The sequence below is a fragment of the Centrocercus urophasianus genome, unplaced genomic scaffold (genome assembly GCF_019232065.1).
Source record: "Centrocercus urophasianus isolate 14NV4802_14NV808 unplaced genomic scaffold, USGS_Curo_1.0 seq_49, whole genome shotgun sequence".
Classification (NCBI taxonomy): Eukaryota; Metazoa; Chordata; class Aves; order Galliformes; family Phasianidae; genus Centrocercus; species Centrocercus urophasianus.
Window position 1 is genome coordinate 1018748 of NW_024885077.1, and position 22780 is coordinate 1041527.

Consider the following 22780-nt stretch of genomic DNA (forward strand, 5'->3'; position numbering starts at 1 on the left):
CACTTACTACAGCCCAAAGGCATGGCAGATGTTGGCAGTGTAAGAACAGGTTTTCTGCCAACTCCAGTCAATAGTTCCTTCATGACTTTGCCTAAAGCAAGCTCACAGTGAGACCAGACACCCAGATTAGACACAGCTGGTGTCAAACTGGCATATATCTACAGGGCCAACCCTCTTCCTTTTCTGCACCCACCTCTGCTTTCTTCCCAGGCTGGATCTGCCCTTTCTCTGTGAGGCAGAAGAAAGCTCTCTGTCCTGGTGGGGCTTCAGGGTCCTGGCATGTCCATTGGAAGGAGTATGCAGAACTGGTTGGGTTCATCACCTTGAAGGTCCTGGGCACACAAAGTGAAAAAGACTGCTAAGGTGGCAGCAGGACGTTAATAATCCCATCCTGCAGCAGACATCAAGCACTGCCAGTCTGGACATCATCCAGATGTTGGGTGCAGGTGGACAATGCTGGGAACACGAACATTTCATTTGCTTTCTGCAAGCAGTGTTTGTCTCCTAGGTGGAAATAATGCCAGTTACCGAGAAAGAAATTATAGAAAGGATATAGCCAAACTCTTGAACCTTAAAAATGGTGAAATCAGGTCCAACAAGACTCCTTTGGAAGATGATACTGTCTGTTGTGGCTGCAGCCTTCAGTGATCCTGTCTGGCTGGTATGTCAAAGGAGCAAGAACGTCTCAAAGATGCTCTTGGAAGGGACCAATGTTGTACTGCCCCATAGCACAGGCTAGATGGGGTTCTCTTAGCTCAACCCCATGCTGAGGAGCTGAGCACATACTATCAGCTGTGTTCATTGAAGTAAAGGGCAAAGAGAAGGAAAAACTGGCCACTTGTTATTCAGCAACTTGTTCCAGCCCCACAGCAGACTGGTGGCCACGTGTCAGCACAACACAGACACGGTACAGATGTGCCACAGGGCTGGAGATGTCTCTGCTTAAGGAGGGTGACAAGAGGCCATTAACAGAAGCCATGCCCACACCTACCTGCTGTTCCTGCTGCCAAGCCCAGTTGCTGCAAACTCAATTACTCTGGTCTTCAGGTCTAGCACTGCCCCTCTGGGCTCTGGCAGCTCTGGTTTGCGCCTCTTTGCAGTGATGTAGTCAGAATCCTTCAGTTCAAAGTGGCAGTGTGGCATCTGGCTTTTCCCCTCCACAACCACCTCTGGGCCCTTCTGATTTGGCTTCAGGTTAGGAATGCTAGAAAGAATGACATTAAGAACGTTGTTCCCAGACAGACAGACAGCTGCTTGTGTTGTATTCTTTCTCAGTGCAAGAAATTCCAGCAGAAGTGCAAAGCTGAGATGGTCGAAGTGGGAACAGCTGTGTGTCTACAGAAGAACACAAGTTTCTATGTAGACAGGAAGGTTGTGCTTGTCTGACAAAGAAGGCTATTTAGCTTTTGCTGGCCCCTAGGCAGCCTTTCTGGATCTCCCATTCCAGATGCTACAACACAAGAAGAGCTTAATATTTTATAAAACATCTCCTTCTGCTGTCTCCATACCTGCTTCCACCAAGGCCAGATAATCACCTTTACTCACTCCTGCATGCTGGTTATTCCTGCTGCCCCTCTGAGGCTGGCTGTCCCCAGGTCTGCATTCCACCCCCGAGTAGAGGCAAAGCAGCACGAGTTCAAGAGTTACCATTCCTACCTGCAGACCATGCAGCTCTTAAACTTCCCCACGTACACCGGGCAGAACTTCATCTGGAAGAGCTGCTCCTGGCCAGCAGGGATGGTGCCGCTGGGAGGCTCAACACAGAACACTGGGGTGGCATGGCCAAGGCTTGTGGGTGAGCTCAGGGTGGATGAGGTGTGCTCCAGGCCATGGCCCAGCTGGACAAATGGGAGCTTCACAGGGGCAACAGACATGGAGGAGAGGCAACGTCCTGTGGGAAGGAAGAGCTTAGTGGGACATTTGCTTTCATGAGGGAAATCCTATCAAACTCTCTTCATCTCCAGAACTGAGTTGCTAAAGGAAAACTTCTCCTGTGGAACGGCTTCTGGTCAGCGTTCACCCCTATGCATTTCCAGGAACTACTGAGTGATTTGGCCCAGGTCAAAGCTGTGCCAACTTATGGTACAGCAGTGCATTGCACCAGCTGGGAATATTTCTGAGCACTGTGTCACGTTGGACAACCTCATTCCATCAAGGACAGCATCAATGGTTGAACTAGATAATCCCAGTGGTCTTTTCCAACCGTAACGATACTACGATTCTCTGACTTCCATAACCAGTGCCCAAGACGACCGATGGCACAGCCCAATAAATCAGCTTCAGCACAAGCATGCTGGGAAGGAACCAACATCAGGACAGACAGACAGGGAGGTGAGCACATTCAATGGATGCCAGGCACCCCAAGCTGCCAGCAGAGCCGGTGCCGTACCTTCCAGCCCAGCTGGGCTCGCTGCTCTCTCATCCCCCATGGCTGCCATCCAGGTGTATTCCAGGGACACATTTCCTGTATTGGACAGCCGGAAACTGAAAAACAAGGAGAAAAAAAAAAAAGAAAAGTAACAACTAATGAAGGCTGTCACTGAGGAAATATTTACAAGCTTAGAAGTTCAAGAGGAAGGTGCAGATGTGGTGCCTGAGGGATTCAATCCAAGCGGTTTATTCCAGCCTTGCATCTCAAATGGGCAGCTGCCTTTGAAGCAGCCCCTGCTCCACCTCCACCACTCACGGGAATCTCCTTGTCTGGAACAGCAAGGTCTCCTTGAACTGAATTGAGTCCACATCCACTTGGAAGTCAGCATAATCAATGACAGCACTCAGGCGAAGTTCTACTTCACGGCTGCTCTTCTCCAGGATGGTGTGAGCTGGTTCTGGGTCTGTCTCGATCACCTCCAAAGAGGACAAGGAAGAACCACTGAGCAGAGAGCTTCCGAGACTCCAAAGCAAAGCTCAGCTCCATACAGGAGCTAGGAAGGACCATTCCCATTTATTAGATAAATAATGCTGCTCAAAGTGGTCACCACCACGGCTGTGGATATGCCCATGTGGTCTACGACCAGTTATCAGCCCCCACGTTTAAATCCCATAGAATGTCTGACATTTGTCCTGGCCCCCAGTAAATATGACAGGTCTCTATAATAGGATTAAGCTTCTCTGTTGGAGCCCCGTGGGCAGAGAACTCAAAGAGTGAGCAAATCTAAGTACCATCTCTCCTTGAAAGTGCCTTCCGAATGTCACGTGTGGGACAACAGCCACACAGACACCTTGGGAAGGGAATGAGATCATTAGGGAAATCTCTGGCTGCTGATGCTCTGACGGAGAAAAAAAACAACTTAGAGGTCTTATAATAGTTCAGAAACCAGGGAAGAACCATCACTCAAGGTAAGAGTGTACAGAATCACAGAACAGCTGGGGTTGGGGACTTTAAAGATCATCTACTTCCAACTCCTTGCCATGGGCAAGGTTGCCAAGCCATGCTCACCAGCATGCTGTCATCAGGTTTGAAAGCTAATTGATAGCAGGGCCTCAGCTTGGGGCAGGAGTTCCCCAGAAACCCCAAATGATTCTGGAAACCACAAGGAAGAGATGACAAGGCTGGTTCTCTGAGGAGCTCCTCAGAGGGCTGGAAGCTGCCTGGTTACCTACATTCTTCCATTCTCAAAGGTGTGGAATAGTGAATTACTGACTATGTGTCATTCTTTTCGGGCTTGATTTTCCTTCAGTAATTTTACAGTTACTGTAAAATTAGCAAATTGAAAAGCTCTAATATTACTTGGTGCTTGACCAAGAGCTTCTGAAGATGCTAGTTCTCTGGACTCCTGTAAAACCACCATACTCATGCTTCAGGAGGAAGCAGGAGCTGCTGAGCCAGCAGATGGTGGCTTTGCTGCTGTAGGCATCTGTTTTTATGGGTTGGCTTTTGCTGCTGTACTTCTTACCTTCCTCTTGACTGGCCACATAGCTGCCTCCCCCCTGGTGGCATCCACCCATCTGACAGTGTGCAGGCGGTCGTCCCAGTCGGAGACCTGCTCTGCTGGCAGCTGGAAGGAGATCCTGGCCACCTTACACTTCACAAGCTGTGCTTGGCAGGTGACTGCAACATCCGACTTCAAGGTCACTGTGATGTCCTTAGCACAGCCAGCATGGAGGTGTCCCACCTAGGGAGAATGGGAGCCAAGAATCACTGGCAAAGAAGGACCATCAGCAAAGGGGCTGTGACGCAAAGATACCGTCTCCTACAGCAAGAAGCCCCAACTAAGCTCTGGTTTGCATCTCCCGGCACTGAAAAGCAGCACCAGGAGTTGGAAAGTCACTGGTAGCTCCCAGAAATCTGTCTGGGCAGTGGGAAAGGCAAAGCTGCCAGCACTCACCTGGGGTGAGAAGTGGAAGGGGGGGCCTGCCAGCCACTCGAACCGCATCGCCTCCGCCCGGCTGCGGTTGGTGATCGTGAAGGTCACCTGGTAGGGCTTCCCAATGTGACAGTCCCCAAACTGGATGTGATCCACTCTGCCAGCTGTTAAGGAGGACAGCAAGAGATGTCAGTGTGCAGTGAGGTCCATCCACCCCGCCTGACTCCTTCCATCAGGTCTGGTGGTGACAGCACAGGATTGCTCATATAGAGAGCACATGCTTGAACACGGCCTTCATCTCCACGCTGTATCACATGCACACAGACTTCCTGTGGCCCTGCCAGAGATGTCTGCTTGAATTCTCTTACCTTCAATTACGTCCTCCTCCACATTGCCTTCAGTGTTCTCCTCAAAGCTGTCTGCCACAAGCCCGTGGATGTTATCTAGCGTGAAATCATCCTCATAGCCCTCACCCACCAGCTGGATGTTGGTCTCCTCATAGGGGTTGTCCACCACAGACAGGTGGATCTGCCCTTCCACACGCTGGGGCAGGTTGGGTTTGAAAAGCACGTCAAACTCTGCTGATTCCCCATGATGTAGAACACAGGAGGCAGTGTGGGGCTTTCTCCCTGCACCGGTGAAATTAGAGACAGCAATAGATCTGTTCAGAGGAAATTCTTCCTTGGGATATAATAGGAAGAAGTGGTTGAAACCCAGCTGTCTCTAAGCACAGGTGCTCCCACCTATGGCTCTGCATGTTCCCCTTATGCTCACAGGGCTATGATGACAGCACACACAGCCTTAAGTGTCTCAAAGCCTGGTTAACACCTGGCTCCCGAATCTCCTCCAGTCAGTGCCTAACATCTAGCTGCTGCTTGGCAAACCTTGAGCCTGGCACATGTTTAGAATAACAGAATCATTAAGATTGGGTGAAAAAGAGCTCTCAGGTCCCTAAGCCCAACCCCACCCCCCCATGCCCACTACCAACGTCCCTCAGTGCCGCATCCCCACGGCTCTGGGACACCCCAGCGATGGTGACTCCCCCTCTCCCTGGGCAGCTGTGCCACTGCATCACTGCTCTTTTGTAGAAGAATTTTATCCTACTGTCCAACCCGTGTGGATGCCCACACTTCATGGCTAGTGCATTCACCTTCTCCAGTAGAATCCTCCTTTGTGTCTGCAGCCTGGTAGATGCAGTGCGTGGTGGGCCTGGCTTTCAGGAAGAAAACTCTCGCTTCATCCAACATATCTATCAGCAACTGAGAAAAGGGAACACAGAGCACTGCCACAACAGTGAGAGTGCAGGACAGCCCAAAGACTGAACTGCTGCTGGTTCCTCACTGGGAAAGAGTAAATAATGAGCAGAATGGAATTAAACTACAGTCAAGCTTAATTAAACTGCAGTAAGATGTGATAAAATAGAATATAATGTAAGTAGGACGCCATGCATTTCCACATATGAGATAGGAGGGGAATGGAGAGGAGACGCACAGTGTAGCAGCAAGTCTGTGCCATGCTTTCTCCTCCATGGGACAAGAACTTGCACCCAGAGTAGCTGATGCATTCCCACAGCAGCCCCTCACCTGGACAGGTATGATGCCATTGTTCTGAAGGACCAGAGGGAGCTTTTCTGAATCACCAAGCAGCAGCTTCTTGAAGAGGAGCAGAGGGTTCCCCCTCTTGTTGCGAAGCACTGGGCGCAGGACTGTCACCCGAGGCAGGTTCCCCTCCCCACTGATATCAAATGTCAGGCTTTCTGTTTTAATTGCCACTGGGCTGCAGGAGGGGCAGAGGAGAAATTGTTATTGGCTGGTATTTATACAGCCCCCTTGTCCCTCTCCTCCCACATCCTTAGCACAGGAGCCAGGAGGAAATAACGTGGCACAGAAACCACTTCATCGTCCCCCTACCATCTCAGAGGCTGTGTTACCTTGCCTGGGTTTCAAGGCAAGCCTCAAAAGTGCACTGGTAGTTCTGCATCGTTTGTGGAGTGAAAGTCACTGTAGCAAAGGCGTGAGAATGGCTGGGCACACACATCTGAATGGGATCCACCTCAAAGATGTCACTGATGCGGCTGTTCTGCTGGAGGGGAGCACACGGATTGGTGTTAGGACATAAAAGCTTCCACGCAGCGCAGCCCAATTCACACATGCATCAGGGAGCAGGGGACAGGACACCTCCGTCTCAAGGGGAGACACCAAAGTAATGCTGGCCTTAAACAGGGAGCTGCCATAAAGCCCAGGAGAGCAGGAGGTGCATGGAAAACTCTGCAAATAATCTAGAATTGACCTTCAAAGAGAAGAAAAACAAGGAGCCTGAAGAAACGGCCTCCTTGGAGCCCAGACACATTGGCCCCAGTAGAAAAGACCCTTCGATGTGCTTCCTAGAGAGAACCAGAAGGGTTCAGGTCTCCCTCCACAGACCTGGAGGAATGAGCCAAAACCTTGAGATGTGCTGGACACAACCCAGGGGCTGTTGCTCTCCCCTGTAACTTTGTCTGCACAGAGCTGGACTAGAGCAGGCAAGATGAATCTAGAAAGCAAGGCAGGCTCCCACCTTAAAAGAGGAGCAATCACCTCACCCTTTTCTTACCTTACTGGAGATGGGCTTGATGGAGAGGACCACATCACAGGGGACTTTGCCCACATTGCGGATCTTGAAGCGGGCTGAGGCCCGGTGCCCAACCAGAACGTTGGTGAAGATGAACTTATTCTCATCTGTGATGAACACACCTTTGTCCTGCACAGTCTGCAGGATGTGGCACAGGTTGGCGTTGCTGCAGATACGATGCTCCTCGAAGATGGAACCTATGTCATCAACTACAAATGCTGCGAGAAGAAAAGAGGACTGAGAAGCACTCCTGCTGAGGTTACGTGGACCCAGAAGGCTGTAAGACTCATCCTGGGAGCCCAGGCACCAGGACTTTACTTTCTGCTTGCCCTTCCACATATTCCTCCTGCCCTCTCCCTACTGTTGGACTTGGCTATAGCAACCTGTAGGTGGTGTATACCTGGAAGGCAGGACTCGGCCAGCAGGGTGTAGGGGATGCCAACAGGGTTGTCCTTGGGGTCTCTGTCACAGATATTGATTGATAGATGCGCCTCGCACGTCCCCACTGGCTCTGCCTGGCAATCCACTGTGATGGTCTGCTGGCCCCCAGGGTGGATGGAGCCAAAGCCAGGGTACACCGTGAACATGCCAAGGGTCAAGCGTGCCTGCAGACAGAGCCCCAAAGAGGCTGATGACTCGCAGCCTTGCCTTGGCTGTCCCCAGCAAGGAGCATGCCACCCCCTGGCCTCCAGTCACTGAGGGGTGACCCATGGCCCAGAGGCAGCCCCACTACGTGACTGTATCCCAACCCGTGGCCACCCACCTGCATGAAGGGGTTTGTGTCCTTCTGCAGAGACTGCCTGTTTTGCTTCCCAGAGTTGGGCACTTTGTCGATGCTTTCATCGTCATTAGAGTGGTTGGACATCCCATGATTGACACTGTGAGGAGAAAGCAGAATTATCCATCGTGCTGAGCTCCTCGCCATCCTCCAAGGCCAGAACCTTCTGGCCATGGAGGGAAGCCTTCCTACACTCGTGTTCCTGATGGATCCACAAGGGTTGCCTGGTGATGGCCATGGGTAGATCAGCTTTACCACCAACTCTGTCCTACTCACAGGGCAGCTGAGGCATTTTTGGGTCCCTTGGATCACCAGCCACACTCTCATGACTGGGACAGGCACTGCAGAGCTTCACCCACCTTTTCCTTCTTGGTCCAGATGCATCCTGCTCTGCTTTGTAGATTTGGAACTTGAAATCAAGGCTGCCTCTGTTTTCCAGGATGAAGCTGCAAGTTTTCTTGGTGCCATTCACCACAGTCCCGAAATCAATGAACGAAGCTGGGGTGATGCTGTACTTGCTGAACATGGCCTTGGCAGACACCTTCACTGGGATGATGGCGATGGTCTCCCCTCCTTCACAGAGGCTGGGCTCAATCACCTGCAGCCAGAGGAAGGTTTGGTAACACAGCGAGGAGCCCCATGGCCCCTCCTGTCACCCCACGTCACCTTTAGCCTATTAGCCCTGTTCAGTGCCTCCTCCAGAGCCAGATTTTCAGCTCTGCTTGGGAAGCATCACCAACACCTTCTAAAGATTACATTGCATGTATCTAAGAGAGGATTTCCCAGCTTAAACCTCTCCTTCCAGGAGACACACATCCTGGGTGTGAGCAGCCACCCACCTGCCTGGAGCAGCTCACCTGGCACTTCAGGATGGGTTTGTCCTCGATAATTATTTCTGCCTTGGGGTGGAAGACCAGATGGACATGCACAGGGCGCTCCGAGGCAGCCAGCACCCCTCTCTGTGGCAGGATGGCAAAGTGGGATGCCAAGTTTGGAATGTCAGTATCCGCATTTTCAAACGTGAAGCTGGGGACAAAGGAAAGAGACAAAGACCTCTGTGGTTATAGGTGGGTAGCAGCAACACAGCCAGGACCTTTAGGAAAAAAATAAAAATAAAAAGAAAGAGGGAAAGAGTCAAAAGAGTCCATCTCTGCCATCCCCAGATTTTGGCACAGGCTGCAGACTAAAAGTGCTCCAATCTCACTTCAACACTGACTTTCTCTTTCCCTCATTTAAAGAGTTTCGTAAAGAGAAATGAACACATCCTAAAAGCAAGGACAGACAAGGTGGCCCAAGCAGTCGCTCACCTGTATGCAATCTCATACTTCCCTTTGTTCTTCAGGGTTAACATTTGCTTTGCATCGTCCTGCACCCTAATGACTCCAAAATCCACGTTGCCATCCATACCTGCAGAAATCCCATAAGGGGTAAGAGATGGGCAAGATCTGAGTTGCTGTGGGCTGCAAGATGCCTATCTGAGGCTCTCAAGTGGGACAAAATCCTCAGCACCCTTCCCAGCCTGGAAGTTTAGCTGCTCTGTTGCCCTTTCTCTTGTTTAGAGAATATCTGCAGGGTTTAGCATACAAGGAGCCCAGTTTCCACCTCCTTGCTTCCACAGTTTCAACTACTCCCCAAGCTCTGCTGTGCCTCCAGGAGCTGCCAACTGCTTTTTCACATTGCTGTCATTTTGGCAAACCCAAATCAATCTGCGTGGGAAATGACACATTTCAAAGCTGGGACATAAGAGGCTCAAGGCTCTCTCTGCCCTGATGGTGCTTCATGCCACGCAGCTTGAAGGACACGTGCTTTATGGCCACGCTTACATGCCTGTGTTAGGAAAAAGGTCTCTGAAAGTGTGGTGAGGCATTAGAACAAGGTGCCTGAGGAGGTGGTGAAGTCATCGTCCTGAAGGTGTTTGAGAACCATGGGAGGGATGTGGTTAGGAGGCAATATTGATGGCAGGTGGATGGTTGGACTAGATGACCTTAAAAAGGTCTTTTCAAACCTGAATGATTCTATGATTCCACCCCAACCCCTCCCAGGTGTTTTGGTTGCATGCAATGAAATGCATCTGGTTTGGTTTGGTTTGGTTTGGGGCATCCACTGACCTTTGGCAATGGTGATGCTCAGAGCAACATCATAGGCTTCTGCTTGGATTTGTATATTTTCTATCTGAACAATCCCCAGGATGTTTTCTGCATCTGAAACCTAAAGCAGCAAGAAACAAACACTGCAGGAACAATTCTCCTAAGTTCTACTGGTAGATAATGATAGCTGGCTGGTTCCACCATGGCATACCCTACTTGGAGGGCTACCAGTGATTTAAATCATGGAGAACTATGGCCACAAAGACATCCTTTCTTGCTGCTAAGGGTCTGTAAGCAGAAAGGAAGTTCACAAATGCTCAGCCCTCTGCCCTCCTTACAGGTAACCCTTCCAGCACAACCTCCATCCCCGACACCCTTGGTTGCCTTGTCCTGCTCCACTCAGGACAGCAACATCCCCTCACCTCCAGTCGGATGGTCTTCTTAATGCTGACAGCCTTTGTGGCTTTGAAATACAGATAGATACCCAGTTCTGCACAGGGCTCCACAGTGCCTTCAGTTTGTGACACACAGAAGTCCTCGCCGAGGTTCTCCAGCCCGCTGAGCCTCCAGGCTGCAGGCAGCAGCATGGGGTTGCGCAGCACCAGCTGCTTGCTGTCCCTCCTGCAGGCACACCAAGATGCTCAGCACAGGCACCTTGCTTTGCACCTTGGAGCAGCCCTATCCTTCCCATTTGGCCAACGGCCCCTTTGAAAGATTGGTCTCCCTTTCTCTAAAGAACAACTTATATGCATAAAGGATGAAAGGATGAGAGGCAACAGCCTTAAGTTGGGTCAAAGGAGGTCAGATGAGATAGTAGGAAAAACCTCTGAAAGAGCAGCAAGGCAATGGCACAGCTGCCCAAGAGGTGGGGGAGTCTCCATCCCTGGAGGCATCCCAGAGGCGTGGGGATGTGGCACTGAGGGACAGGGGCAGTGGGGACGGTGGGGGTGGGCTGGGGTTGGACTTGGGGATCCGAGAATTGCGTTCCAATCTCAGTGATTCTACGACTGTACGATTCTGAATTGGTGGTGATGGGTTGACGGTTGGGTTTGATGATCTTAGAGGTCCTTCCAACCATAACTACCTACGACCCTATAATCCAAAGAAGCTGAAGGCTGGCTGATGGCTCTCGCTGCTAGCAGAGCAGCTGAGGGCTGACCTGTGCAGCAGCAGCTTCCCAAAGTTCACGTGCTTGGGGCTGACCGTCAGCTCTATCCGCACCCCCTGGCAGCACAAGCGGAAGACCACCGGCTCCGGGTTGTCCTTAATGCAGCACACGAGCTTGTCTTCCACGAGGCCGGCCAAAGTGGGGTACGCCCAAATGCTCAGTTTCTAACCCCAAAAAGAGACAGCGAAGAGGTCTGGTGAGCAGGCAGAGCAGCTCCTGGGTGCTGCATCGCTGCACGCTCGCCTCCTACCTGCTTCTCCTTGGGTTTCAGCGTCATGCTGGGAGGGTCTAAAATGAACGTGTCTGCTTTGAGATCGTGCTCGAAGAAGAAATGCACCTTTGCTTCCAAGGGGGTGATGTTGAGGATGGTTATCTTCTCACAGTTGCTGGGGAAGGGCAGCGCCTTGTACCTATCCACAAAGGGAGAAGGCTTCAGCAATGCTGGGACCGCTGCGCCTATCAGCCACCGAGGCAAGCTCTGCATGCTGGCAGCAAGAGGCTGCTCTCACCACAGAGTAACAAGCAGGCTAGGAAAAAGGAGCACACTGCATGCTGTGTTCAGCCTTCCATTACTTCTACGTCTGCGCCTTCACCTGGTGCCCCAATCCCATCAGTATGACAAGGCACAAGCACTTAAAGAAAGAACACTTTGCAAAACAAAAATTCAAGGGTCCCGCAAGAATAAAAGCCATCTGGCACACGGGTCCTTCCTGCATCTCTGGTCCTTTCCCTGCAGGGTGTCAAGAAAGGCTTTTGCAAAAAAAAATGGTTACAAAGGAAACCAAGACCGGAGTCCATTCATCAGGCTGCCTGAAGATGCCCTTTCGCTTTTAAAGGGTTTTTATTTCATTTCCCAGGGTTGTAAAATATCACTGGATCTCCAGGGCTCCCATGAAGGCAAGGGCTTCATTTCTGATATTAAAAAAAGAGCAAAATTAAAAATAGAACCACGCCAGCAGTGACAACGACAGCTTTTAAGGCAGACCTCATCCAGCAGTCAGGTTCATAAATCCCACTGTTATTCCTCTGCAGGTCACACGCACATGCTGGCAGGCCAAATCATAAAGTCTGCCTAATGTAACAGATTAATCAACATTTTACAAGGCTACGGGCAGAATAATTGCTTGGCCAGTCTGCCCATGCAGCTCAAAGCACTTCAAAAAGCACCATTACGTTCACTGTCATAAGCGAGGAAGCTGAGAGGTGGAGGCAGGACATGAGTTGCCCAAAGTCACCTTGGGCCATTAGGACGTCTACCCAGGACCAGCTGGCAGCCCACCAGTACGTACCAGTCTCTGGACTTCCCACAGAGCAGTGGCCCAAAGTGGAACACGCCCGTGCTCATGACATACTGCTTGAAGATGATGTCATTGTCTGCTTTGCTCTTCCTTCGGTGAGGAAACACCACCCTAGGAGGGAGAAAACGGGAAGGTGAGGAGCTATGAGATGCTCCAACCTGAAGCCATAAGCTTCAGCAGCAGAGCTTCCCAGCTCCAAGCTGGATGAGACAGTAATGCTCAGGTGGACTCATGTCAAAGGTGATGTAAAGTGGTGGGAAGTGGTCATTGGGGTACAATAGGCAGCCCCTGTTCCAAGTAGGGAAGCAGAGCATGGGGCAGCCTTACCGTGGGTCCTTACTGATGGTGGGGTACACACAAATGCCCCTGCAGTGCAGCTGGTACAGTCGCTTTGTCCCCAGCACCTCAAAATTCATCGTCTGGTCAAAATGGCCCAGCACCGAGGAGGTGAAGTGTACCTTCAGCTCCACCTGGCCATGGGCAGGCACGATCCACCGACAGCTGCTCAGCCTGGCAGTTACAGAGAAACACTTCAGATGTTGGGGACACGTCAACGAGACAAAGAGGAGGGCCAGGGACTCACCACCCAGCAGCCCATGGGAATGGCAAACCATTTGGTGAGATGGCTCTCCTTCCCCTCTCACCTGATGGGCTTCCCTGGAGAGGGGGCCACGTCCACGCTGCTTTGCTCCACATCAGCAGGATGTGTTGATGTTCCCGTGCCCGTTCCATGGAGATTCTTCTTGCTCCGGGCAGAGCTCCGCTTCTCTTTCTTGACCTCCTTGCTGCCCTCAGTTTTTTCCTTCCTCGCTTTCCCTCTGGTGGGGGTGAGCTGCTCCTCTGACACCTGAGCACCAGGTGAGGAAGAAGAGGAAGAGTAAGGTGAGACGAGCCCTAATTCATCCCCACCCTGGAAGGAAAGCTGCAGGTTTGTAGACAAACACGCAAGAGAACCCATGAATGACCAGTTTCTATTGGTTTCACATCTGCCCACTGCCTTGCTCTCCTTTACTTGGCTTCGTTTTGCCCATGAAATCTCTTTTCTGATTGCAACAAAGCCTCCATCCTTCCCCCAAACAGGGTTTGTTCAGTTGAATCAGGTCAGGGATGTGCTGTGGCTTCCTGCAGACATGGGGTCCATCACTGTTTGTCTGCAGTGGTTCTTCTCCATCTCCCCCACCCGCTCCCTTTGCCCTGGCACCTTTGTGGTAGGCGTGATGGGAGCATCCACAAGACTTTCTGATTCCTTCTTTTCTTCTTCTGCCATCGCACCTTCTGGCATTATGAAGGTGAAGTGCTTGAGGGCTTCTCCTGTTGGGGCCACTCGCTTCTCTGGGTAGTGGATCACAGAGTAAAATGCAGTCGGAGGAATGGGAGGCCCTGAGGGCCCCAGACCCAGGCTATCCAGGATCTAAAAGATCAGAGAAAACTCCGTCAGTTCTCGGTCACATTCATCCTCACACTCTTTCCTTTCAGACACTGAAAATCTGGCAGTGTTTTTACATGGAGTACTGTGCTTTTTTATGCACACTGGGGTGGATGGGCTCCAGAACAGTGCCAGGATGGCACTCCCTCTTTCCATCATTTGAGAAGAACTGAGAACCATCCCAACCCCATAGCTGCCATGGAGCTGCAGTGGAACAACAGCACAGCACGGGACAAGGCTCTGTGCCACTGTCACTTGGTGGGACACAAAGCACCAGGTCTCAGACCTCAGCACTTGAGCCCCAAGAGGGCTTTACCTGCTCTGCTGGGGGCAGCTTTCCACTCTCCTGGATCTTCCCAATAGTATCCTCTGGGTCCAGCACCTGGATATCCAAGCAAGGCACCCCGACACCCTGGCCTTTTGCTGACCCTTCTGCACCTTCCCCTGCCTGTGCCTGGGATTCCTCGAGAGCCTTCAGTTTCTCCTGCCTCTCCCTCTCCAAGCGCTCCTTTTCCTGCCGCTCCTTCTCCAGGCGCTCCTTCTCCCTGTCCCTCCTGCTCTTGCGTCTGGATAAATGCCTGCTCTGCTCTTCTGTCCTCTGACACACCTCCTCCTGGCTCCAAGAGGACACCAGAATGCCCTGAACTCTGTCCCAGTTTGATAAAATATGTGCGATATCTTTCTGTGACGCCTCATAGATCTTAAACCTCGTGGCCAAGATCTTCTCGCTGTCGCTCAGTGTCTTCTCCTTGGCTTCCTCCTGCTCTGTGGTGCTGGGTTGCAGGGGCGCTGCTGGGCTGGCATTCGTCAGGGGGACCTTGTTACACTTTTTCTTCTCATCCTTGTCACCTACAGCAGAGTCTGGGTGCTCCTTTGTAGACCCCTTTTTGTCCACCCCATCGCTGGTGTCTGAGCGGTTGCTGGTGGACGCGTTGGTGTTGCTGGTGGATGCGGTGGCATTCTGGGCAGGAGAGGAGAAAAGAAGTATTTCAAAGCACTGAATCAGTTCTTGTGGGATGCTGATGATCATTGCAATAGTATAACCACTCACCTGTCTGCCTCCAGGCTGGCTTTTCTTCCCCAAGACACTGTCTTTTTCTTTTCCAAGCTCTCTCCTTCCCCGCTTGGACTTCTTCTTCAGCTCTTCTTCCTCCTTCAAGCGCTCTAGTTCCTGCCTCTGCCTTTCCTCAAGCTCTCGAGCCAGCTGCTCCATCCTCCTTCAGCAAGTCAAACAGAATACATCACTGAGAGTCACGACAGAATGACATGGATTGTGCCTGCCTGCCTATGGCCAAATTCAGGACCTACTGGGGGTCGGTCTCATCTCCCAGGTAATAATGATAGGATGAAAGGTGGCCTCACATTGCACCAGGGGAGGTTCATGCTGGGTATTAGGAAGAATTTATTCTCCAAAAGATTGGCGAGGCACTGGCACAGGCTGTCACCATCCCTGGAGACGTCCCAGAACCATGGGGATGTGGCACTGACGAATGTGGTCAGTGTGCATGGTGGGGGTGGGCTGGGGTTGGACTGGGGGATCTGAGAGGATCCTTTCCAACCTTAATGTCTCTGTGACTCTAAATTGTGCACCTCCTCTAATAAGGTCCGCCTGGAACGAAGCTCTACGTGTTCTCCTCCCCTGTGCTCTGCCCTGAGAGGGCCATAGCCAGAGTACTGGTCCCAGTTCTGGGCTTCCCAGCTCAAGGCAGACAGGGAACTGCTGCAGAGAGCCCAGCAGAGGGCTGCAGAGATGGTCGGATTCTGGAGCATATCCTGTACGAGGAAAGGCTGAGAGCCCCAGGTGGATGGGGCCGGGTTCTTTTCAGTGGTGCCCAGCAACAGGACAACCATTCAATCAGAAAGCAAAAGCTGCAGTAATTGCCCTCCTGCAAAACAGGCTCTGAGCAACTACACTTTACCTAGCTATTGCTCTAGGAAACTTGTGCTGTCTGTCCTGAAAATCAGAGCCATTTGAAGCAGCCCTAGTCATCTTCCCTGGGGAAACAAGCCTTGACAGAACAAAGAGCAGAGACCTGCTGCGGTGTCACTCAACCAAATCTCCAGCAGCCTGCCTGCACCCAGCACAGGGAAGGGAAGAGGGCAGCAGGTGGGTCAGGAGCCCCACGTGGGATGGGAAGATGGGAATGGGGGAGCCCTTCAGGGACACCATACTGGAGAGCTGCCCATGTAAAGCTTACAGACCTCCTCCTCTCACGCTGGACTTGTAGTATATGGTCATCAAACTGAGCTTTCTGCTCCTCAGTGAAGGCATCGTACTCCTCCTCATCCATCTCCTGAAGGCGTGCTTTCTCTCTCCTGGCAACTTCTTCCTGCTCCCGTTCTTCCATGCACACACGAGAAACCATCAGCAGATACACACAGGGCTTGGTGCTGGGGATGAGCACACAAACCTTCCCAGACCCTCCAGGATAAGCTGATAGTGGGGAGCCCCAACACCTGCTGTGGTTTGATAATGCCTCAGAGTGCTGCTTTGCAAGAACCACGTCCCAGCATGGAGGATGCACGGAGGATAGGTACCATGCCATGAGAGCCTGCACTTGCACCCAAGCTTTGGAGACACAGATTGAAAGGCAGGTGTTTTGCATATCATGAAGACATACTTGAAGCAACTGTGAGGTGAGTGCTGGCTGTGCTGAGGCAGAAGGTTGGATATTAAGAAAAACTCCTCTGAAAGAGCATTTGGGCACTGGCACAGCTGCCCAAGGAGGTGGGAGTCACTGTCCCTGGAGGTGTTCATGGGCCGAGGGGACACGGCACTGAGGCATGTGGGCAGTTGGGACTAGGTGACCTTAGAGGTCATTTCCAACCTCAGTGGAGGTTGGTATCATAGAGTATCATAGAACCATGATACTAAAGGAAGGATTAAAAAAAACCCAAACATTTCTTACAAGTTCTGTTGGTTATGTCCAGGTGGACAAGATGGTAAGGCTGAGAGCTTGAGAGGACATTTGAGAGGTATGGAGATGATTCTCACCTTCCTGCTCTTTTGCAGCCATCTCTTTGGCTTTCCAAGAGGCATAGTCCTGGAACAGGTTCACAAAATAGATGTAAGGACGGTTGTTGACAGCTTTGAGCAGGCAGAGGAGAGCAGACGCCATGCTGCGTGCAAAGAGGGTCTCCAGGCCATCAAAGATCACTCCCTGGTAGCAGTCACTCAGCTGGGAATAAAGCAAAAAAGAGGAAGAGAGAGAGTCAGCAACAGCATGCACTAGGCTCTCAGCTTGGCAATAAATGCAGATGTCCAAGGACACAAGCCATCTTGTTGTCATCACCTGGGAGCTGGTACTCCAAACCACGGAATCACAAAGGTCAGAAAGACCACTAAGATCGCCTAGTCCAGCCATCCTTCCATGCCTAATTGCTCTAGACCAAGTCCCCCTCTGCCACATCCACCCTTTTCTTGAATACCTCCAGGGATGCTGACTCCCCATCTCCCTGGGCAGCCGTGCCAGCACGTTTCTACTCTTTCAGAGATACATCAGCTCAGACAAGCTCTTGCGCTCTGCCAACTGATGGCATCTGCATCTTCACCAAGATGCTGGCAGCCCAGGACTCCCTCCAGCTGTCCCCTCTCAGTGCCTCCCACCCTCCTGACCCCCAAAGCAGAGGACATGCCATACCTGCAGCCTCTCTGACAGGATGGCTCCCAGCACGTCCTCGGGCAGCACGCAGCTCATCAAGCCTGCCTCTCCTGCCGTGCTCCCTTCAATGCTCAGCCACCGCTGTGTGGGGACGCAGGGAAGCAGCGAGAGGTGATGAGAGCTGGAGGAGCCCTGCAGAAGACAAATTAAACCCCTTGGAAGAACTCCAGGCAACTCCAAGCACTCGGAGAGAAGGTCTGAGGTAGAACAAAGCTGTGAGGTGAGGGATCCAGGAGAGAACCCTGGGGGACACATCCCTGGGACAGCAGCAAACACAACTTGTAACACAGCATCCTGCAAGCTGCCATGCTGATCAGGGCTGCACCTTGCCAGCAAGACACATGGCCCAGCAGAGGTTTTCTTCCCACCCTGAACTATACCCAGCGCTACTCAAAGACACTCGAAAGGTCTCGTGAATCACCAGGGCGATCATTCTTCACCTGTGAGCCTGCTGGGTCTGTGAGATGCTGTTTCTGGGACTGGGACGCATGGTTTTCTGATTTCCTCCTGCCTGTTGCTGCACTCGCCCGGCTGCGGGAGCTGACGGAGTGCAGGCTGGTCTTTTCCCCAGAGCTGGACTGGCTCATGTCCAGGCTGCGCCTGGGCTCAGCACCGAGCTGAGGGACGGATGGGTCTGTGCTTTGACCTGCAGAAGGGACAGAAGCTCAGCAGGGCCTAGAGATTGGCTTTTCAAGCCGTTCAATGCACAACACTGTGTCCTTCCTAACACACAGGCAGCACCAGTTAGCCATAAAATCATAAGATCATCAAGGTTGGAAAAGACCTCTGAGATCATCTAGTCCAACCATCCACCTACCACTCAATACTAAATAGTACCACTAAAAAAAGCTGTGTGGTATGTCCCCTAGAGATCAAACCAAGGGTTCACCCTTCAGGACCACTGTTTCCACACCCTACATTCTCCTACAGATACTACCACGCTCAGCCTTGCCCCAGCTGCCACCACCAATCTCCACTGGAGCTACATTTTCCATGCTGGATATCCCAACCCATCCCATCTTCTCCCAACCCAAGTCTTGGCAATGCAAAGCTTTCCTTTAAAGCTGATGCCTGCCCTCAGTCTACACTTCTTCTTGGAGCACCAGCTGTCCAACAAAACACCTTAAAAGTTGCTGGTCTCATGTGGGGAACAGCATAACATCCATGAGCTGATGGCATAAATATGAAAAATCTCTGGAGAAAAGAGTCAGTCTGCAGCATGCCTCTCATCTGAAGCTCCTCGGGGAGGCTATTCTTCCCTTTCTCTCATGTTTGTGAAATCACTCTCCAAGCCAGGCACCTAGTGCTTAATGAGCCACTTCACAGGGCTTGTTCCTCGTTAAAACAGGCAGCAGCTCTGCCTGATGGCCACCGAGAGCTGGCTGAATTTAGCTTTGAGGAAATAATAAAAACCCTGAGAAATATGCAGGTGTGCTTCACCACTCTCAGGAAAAGGGACATGTGCTAAGCAGCCTGCAGGCAGCAGGAAGCGTCCCTGTGTGAGCCCTCGAAATGAAGAGATTTCAAACAACTGGAGAGGGTTTGCGAGCTGGCTTTGCTCTTCTACACGCTGCCAACTAACAGAGCCATAGAATTGCAGAATGGCTCAGGTTGGAGAGATCATCTAGTTCCAGCCCCTTGAAGCTGGTAGGGCTGCTAATCATAAATCGGGCTGGCCAGGGCTCTGTCCATGGCACTGGGCACCTCCTAACTCTCTGGGCAGCAGCTCACATGGAGTAATTCAGTAGTCACGGGTGCTCGGGGTGGCTCTGACCACACGTCTGCACATACCAGCATCCTCCGTCTCCTTGTGGCTCTGCTCTATGGCAGCCCTGAGGCACAGCTCCCTCGCACGGAGCCCAGCTGAGCTGCTCCTGTCGGAGATGGCCTCCATCACCAGTGAGTCGATGGACAAGCAGGCTGTGCCATAATATCTGGAGAGGGCGACCGCAGCCGATGTCTTTCCTTGGGGGAGAGGAAGGCTTACATGGTGACACCGGCATGGGAAACCGAGGGGGAAGCAGCCTGAACGTGACTGGAAATGTTGTTCTATAGAGGGAGATCATCTCCAGCTCACTGCCACCCCAGGGCTTTGTCCCATGCGGTCACCTCAATGCTTGAGCCCCATCCCACCACCATTACTGTCTCACAGGGCTCCTCACGCAGCAACTGAGGCATGTTGGTGAGGGTCAGGCCTTCTGAAGGCCACAAGCCAACACGCTCCCATGAGGCAACATGGCTAAGGCCACCTAGTTTGGGGGGACACAGCCCAGCCGCACAGACACAAGATGAGCCACTTCCACCAGTTAGGGGAAGGCCTGGTGCTGCTTCCCACCTTTGCAGATCCACAGACACCTGACTTCCAGTGGCAGCCCACCAGGATGCCTCTCGCCCTGCTCCTCCTCCCCTGTGTGGCACACGCACCAGTCAGGGGTGCCCCGTGGATGATGATGGCGATCCCTTGGCGGTTTTGGGCCTCAAGGCTCGCAGGAGAGATATCAATGCCCAGGTGGCGGGCGATGGCTCTGAGGACAGGGCTGTCATCCAGTTCTCCTGCAGCCTCCTTGCTGCTGCTGGCGCTCTGCTGATGCTCTGCTGGGCAGAACACGGTACCAACATCAGCCTCCTGCACACCACTGATACTCAAACTCTTCGCCATCCCCTCATGTCCTGGGAGAGGAGACCCCGCTGACTCCAGTATCACACCTGGGGCTTCCCCATGCTCTTCTTGCATTTAGGGTCTGCCTTCAATTGCTGCTGACAAGTCCCATTTAGAATGCAGCAAATGGAGTGGCAGAAAGGGGGAAGCACAGGCATCTCGTGATGCCTAAAGGCCCTTCTGTCACAGTGGACACAGAAGAGGCAATAATCACAGGGCTCTGACCTGCTCCGTGTCTTTTCTCAAGATCCTCCTCTTCTTCTCCCCTTTCAGATTTAGAGTCCACCTTGTTGGACTGGCTTTCATCAGAAGTGGAGGGAGGAATGACTGAGTAATGACATGAGAGGGTGTGAATGATCTCAGCAGAGTGCTTTCCTCCCTGATCCGAGAGAAACTGGACATCTTCTCTGGTGGCTGAGGAGGAAAGACAAGGAGAAGGCTGATGATGATGAACGTGGCCAGTCAACCTGCTCTTTGCCATTTGTCCCTTTACACAGCCATATGTAAAAAGATGGAGAACCCCCCACGAAGCGAGATGCCCAAGGCACTCAGAAACCTGTCTCTGCCTTGGGGGAAGCTTGAGTTTGTGCTTTTGTTGCTTGGAAGGAGAAAATTCAACATACTGGTGATGGTGAACCTGGTTCTACTGGTTGAGGAGCTCACTCAAATCTCTGTGGGTAAGACACATTCAGGACAGCCTCACCATTTTCCTGGCCTGCTGGATCCCCAGTCCTGGACTTGGCCTGCTCATCCTGCAGCCTCTTCTGGTCCTGGTAGTATTCCAGCACCTCCGGGGGCAGCTTCTCACCAGGGGCACGTGGAGGCAGCAGTAGGGTATGGCGGCCATCATAGTCCTTCAGCATCCGCAGGATCTGCATGCATAAGGGAGAGAAACCAAGCAACATGTGAAGAAGACTTGACCATGAAAGGCCACCAGACCTTGCTTTGGGGGCTTCCCACATTTCTTCAGGGAACTGAAGTACTACAAAGCCATGGCATGGGGACCAGACCTCCTCACCTGCTCCTCAGCAAGGTACTGCTGGTCAAACTCCAGTGAGTAAAACTCAATGGGGAAGTCGCATGGGTTCTTCACTACCACTGTCCCTGCTGCCCCACTGCTGTATGGCAGCAGAGGTCCCAGCTCAAGCAGTGGGGGGTCGAACTCCAATTGTGGCTCCAGCCCATACCCCGAGACTTGCAGCTGCAGAGGCTGGCTGCTCTGGCAAATGTTAATCCTCAGCTCGCATCTGTAGGATCTCTAAAAGAGGGTTATGTTGCTCAGACACAGACCTGGCACTGCTGCACCAAGCAGCAGAATCAGGTAGAGACAGACGAGCTCTCACTAGCTAGAAACATCTCTGCTCTGGTCAAAACATGTTTGACTCTGGTCAAAGCCACAGATAAGATGGTTACATCTCAGCTAGCTTGTGACATTGCTGGGAGCACTGCAGGCACATAAGCATCCGTGTCCATAATGCCTCCTGCTAACAGGCTCCAAATCAGGTGTAATCTAAGGTTTCCTAGCTCATGCTGTCTCCCAAAGTGCCTGGGATCACTGGCACCACAGTGGTGTGGATGTCTGTGCTGCCATGCCCAGCCACGCATCTGATCAGTCTGCTGTACTGGCAGGATCAGCGCAGAGCAGCCCTTCCAAGGCTCAGCCTGCAGTGTGCTCCTTCTCCCTATGCTTTCATTACAGCTCTGCCCATCTCACCTCTTCAGTGGGTGTAAACCTGACCCGCATGTTGCATCGCTGCCCTGGGGCGAGGTCCCCAGCCAAGGGCAGCACCTCGAAGACACAGGGCTTGGCCTTCAGCTCCTGCTGCAGCTTCCGTCGCACGCTTGCTGGCAAATGTTTATCCACCTGGGCACAGAAATCAACCTGTGAGGCTCCTGTGGCCTGTAATGATGGACACAGCATTCCTGCAGGTCTCAGACACAGTGCTGGGGACAGGAAGGCATGGGCGCAGATGGCAGACAAGAGGAACACCAGATAGGGAACAGTTTGAGATGAACCAGCCTTGCCCTGTACCCTCCAAAGGCTTCGTGAGTAGTAGCCTAAGTGCTCAGACACTGATAGGGTGCAAAAAAGGAAACAGAGGCCAAGGAAAACCAACTGATAAGCTACAACGCCGTCCCTGCTTTATAGAATCATAGAAGTCATAGGATCATTAAGACCCATCTAGTCCAACCATCAACCCATCCCTCCCTGCCCACTAAACATTACCTTCTTAACAGGCTCCTTCAAGGTAATGAACCATTTACAGGGCACCTGGATCTGATTGTAGAGCTGGATGGTTTCCTCCTGACACTGCCCACACTGGACAGTGGAGAACTCCAGGCTGTCCCTGGAGATGCAGAGGGATGGCATAGTCACGCAGGCACGAAGGCAGAGGTGAAACGTGGGGCCTCCTGTGACCTGGTGAAGAGCAGAGTGTCCAGCCGAGAGCCCAGGTGGGTCCTGCTGCTATGTCCTGCCTGACACAGGTGACAAAAGGTGGTACCTTGATGGGCAGCAGCACATCTGCTGCTCCCAGTGGCACGTTGGCGCTCCGTGGGTCGAAGCGCACCTCGAACGTCTCGGTCTCGCAGTATGGGAGGTTTGTCACACGGTCCAGCTCCACAGTGAAACCTTCAGACAGAGCAGCTGAGATGAGTGACCAACACATCAAAAAGTCATACAGGTGTGGCTGCTCTGTGAAGGGGTCCCTTTCACCTCCAGGAAAGACTCGCTGCCCTGTGTTACAAGGAATCCTTCACCAGGCACCCCAAGGATGCTTGGTGA

At 52.2% G+C, this 22780-nt stretch overlaps 1 protein-coding gene across 1 annotated transcript in view; it reads right to left on the reverse strand.

Annotated features, from left to right (window-relative positions):
• HYDIN (HYDIN axonemal central pair apparatus protein) overlaps window positions 1–22780 on the reverse strand; it is a 133570-nt gene that overhangs the window by 9519 nt on the left and 101271 nt on the right. Inside the window, exons 32-70 of the mRNA XM_042834732.1 lie at window positions 22500–22627; window positions 22223–22414; window positions 21710–21859; window positions 21014–21253; window positions 20699–20867; window positions 20221–20409; window positions 19761–19928; window positions 19128–19301; window positions 17777–17982; window positions 17316–17468; window positions 16670–16853; window positions 15877–16015; window positions 14726–14891; window positions 13991–14635; window positions 13450–13659; window positions 12893–13095; window positions 12576–12758; window positions 12240–12359; window positions 11201–11360; window positions 10942–11114; window positions 10205–10403; window positions 9804–9903; window positions 9003–9102; window positions 8553–8721; window positions 8055–8293; window positions 7681–7795; window positions 7318–7522; window positions 6900–7135; window positions 6238–6389; window positions 5891–6083; window positions 5458–5566; window positions 4676–4936; window positions 4329–4471; window positions 3897–4115; window positions 2687–2847; window positions 2390–2484; window positions 1657–1891; window positions 992–1204; window positions 194–332 (exon numbers count right to left, since the gene is read on the reverse strand). Coding sequence (XP_042690666.1) covers window positions 194–332; window positions 992–1204; window positions 1657–1891; window positions 2390–2484; window positions 2687–2847; window positions 3897–4115; window positions 4329–4471; window positions 4676–4936; window positions 5458–5566; window positions 5891–6083; window positions 6238–6389; window positions 6900–7135; window positions 7318–7522; window positions 7681–7795; window positions 8055–8293; window positions 8553–8721; window positions 9003–9102; window positions 9804–9903; window positions 10205–10403; window positions 10942–11114; window positions 11201–11360; window positions 12240–12359; window positions 12576–12758; window positions 12893–13095; window positions 13450–13659; window positions 13991–14635; window positions 14726–14891; window positions 15877–16015; window positions 16670–16853; window positions 17316–17468; window positions 17777–17982; window positions 19128–19301; window positions 19761–19928; window positions 20221–20409; window positions 20699–20867; window positions 21014–21253; window positions 21710–21859; window positions 22223–22414; window positions 22500–22627 — 7235 coding nt within the window. The remainder of the gene's footprint in view (window positions 1–193; window positions 333–991; window positions 1205–1656; window positions 1892–2389; window positions 2485–2686; window positions 2848–3896; window positions 4116–4328; window positions 4472–4675; window positions 4937–5457; window positions 5567–5890; window positions 6084–6237; window positions 6390–6899; window positions 7136–7317; window positions 7523–7680; window positions 7796–8054; window positions 8294–8552; window positions 8722–9002; window positions 9103–9803; window positions 9904–10204; window positions 10404–10941; window positions 11115–11200; window positions 11361–12239; window positions 12360–12575; window positions 12759–12892; window positions 13096–13449; window positions 13660–13990; window positions 14636–14725; window positions 14892–15876; window positions 16016–16669; window positions 16854–17315; window positions 17469–17776; window positions 17983–19127; window positions 19302–19760; window positions 19929–20220; window positions 20410–20698; window positions 20868–21013; window positions 21254–21709; window positions 21860–22222; window positions 22415–22499; window positions 22628–22780) is intronic.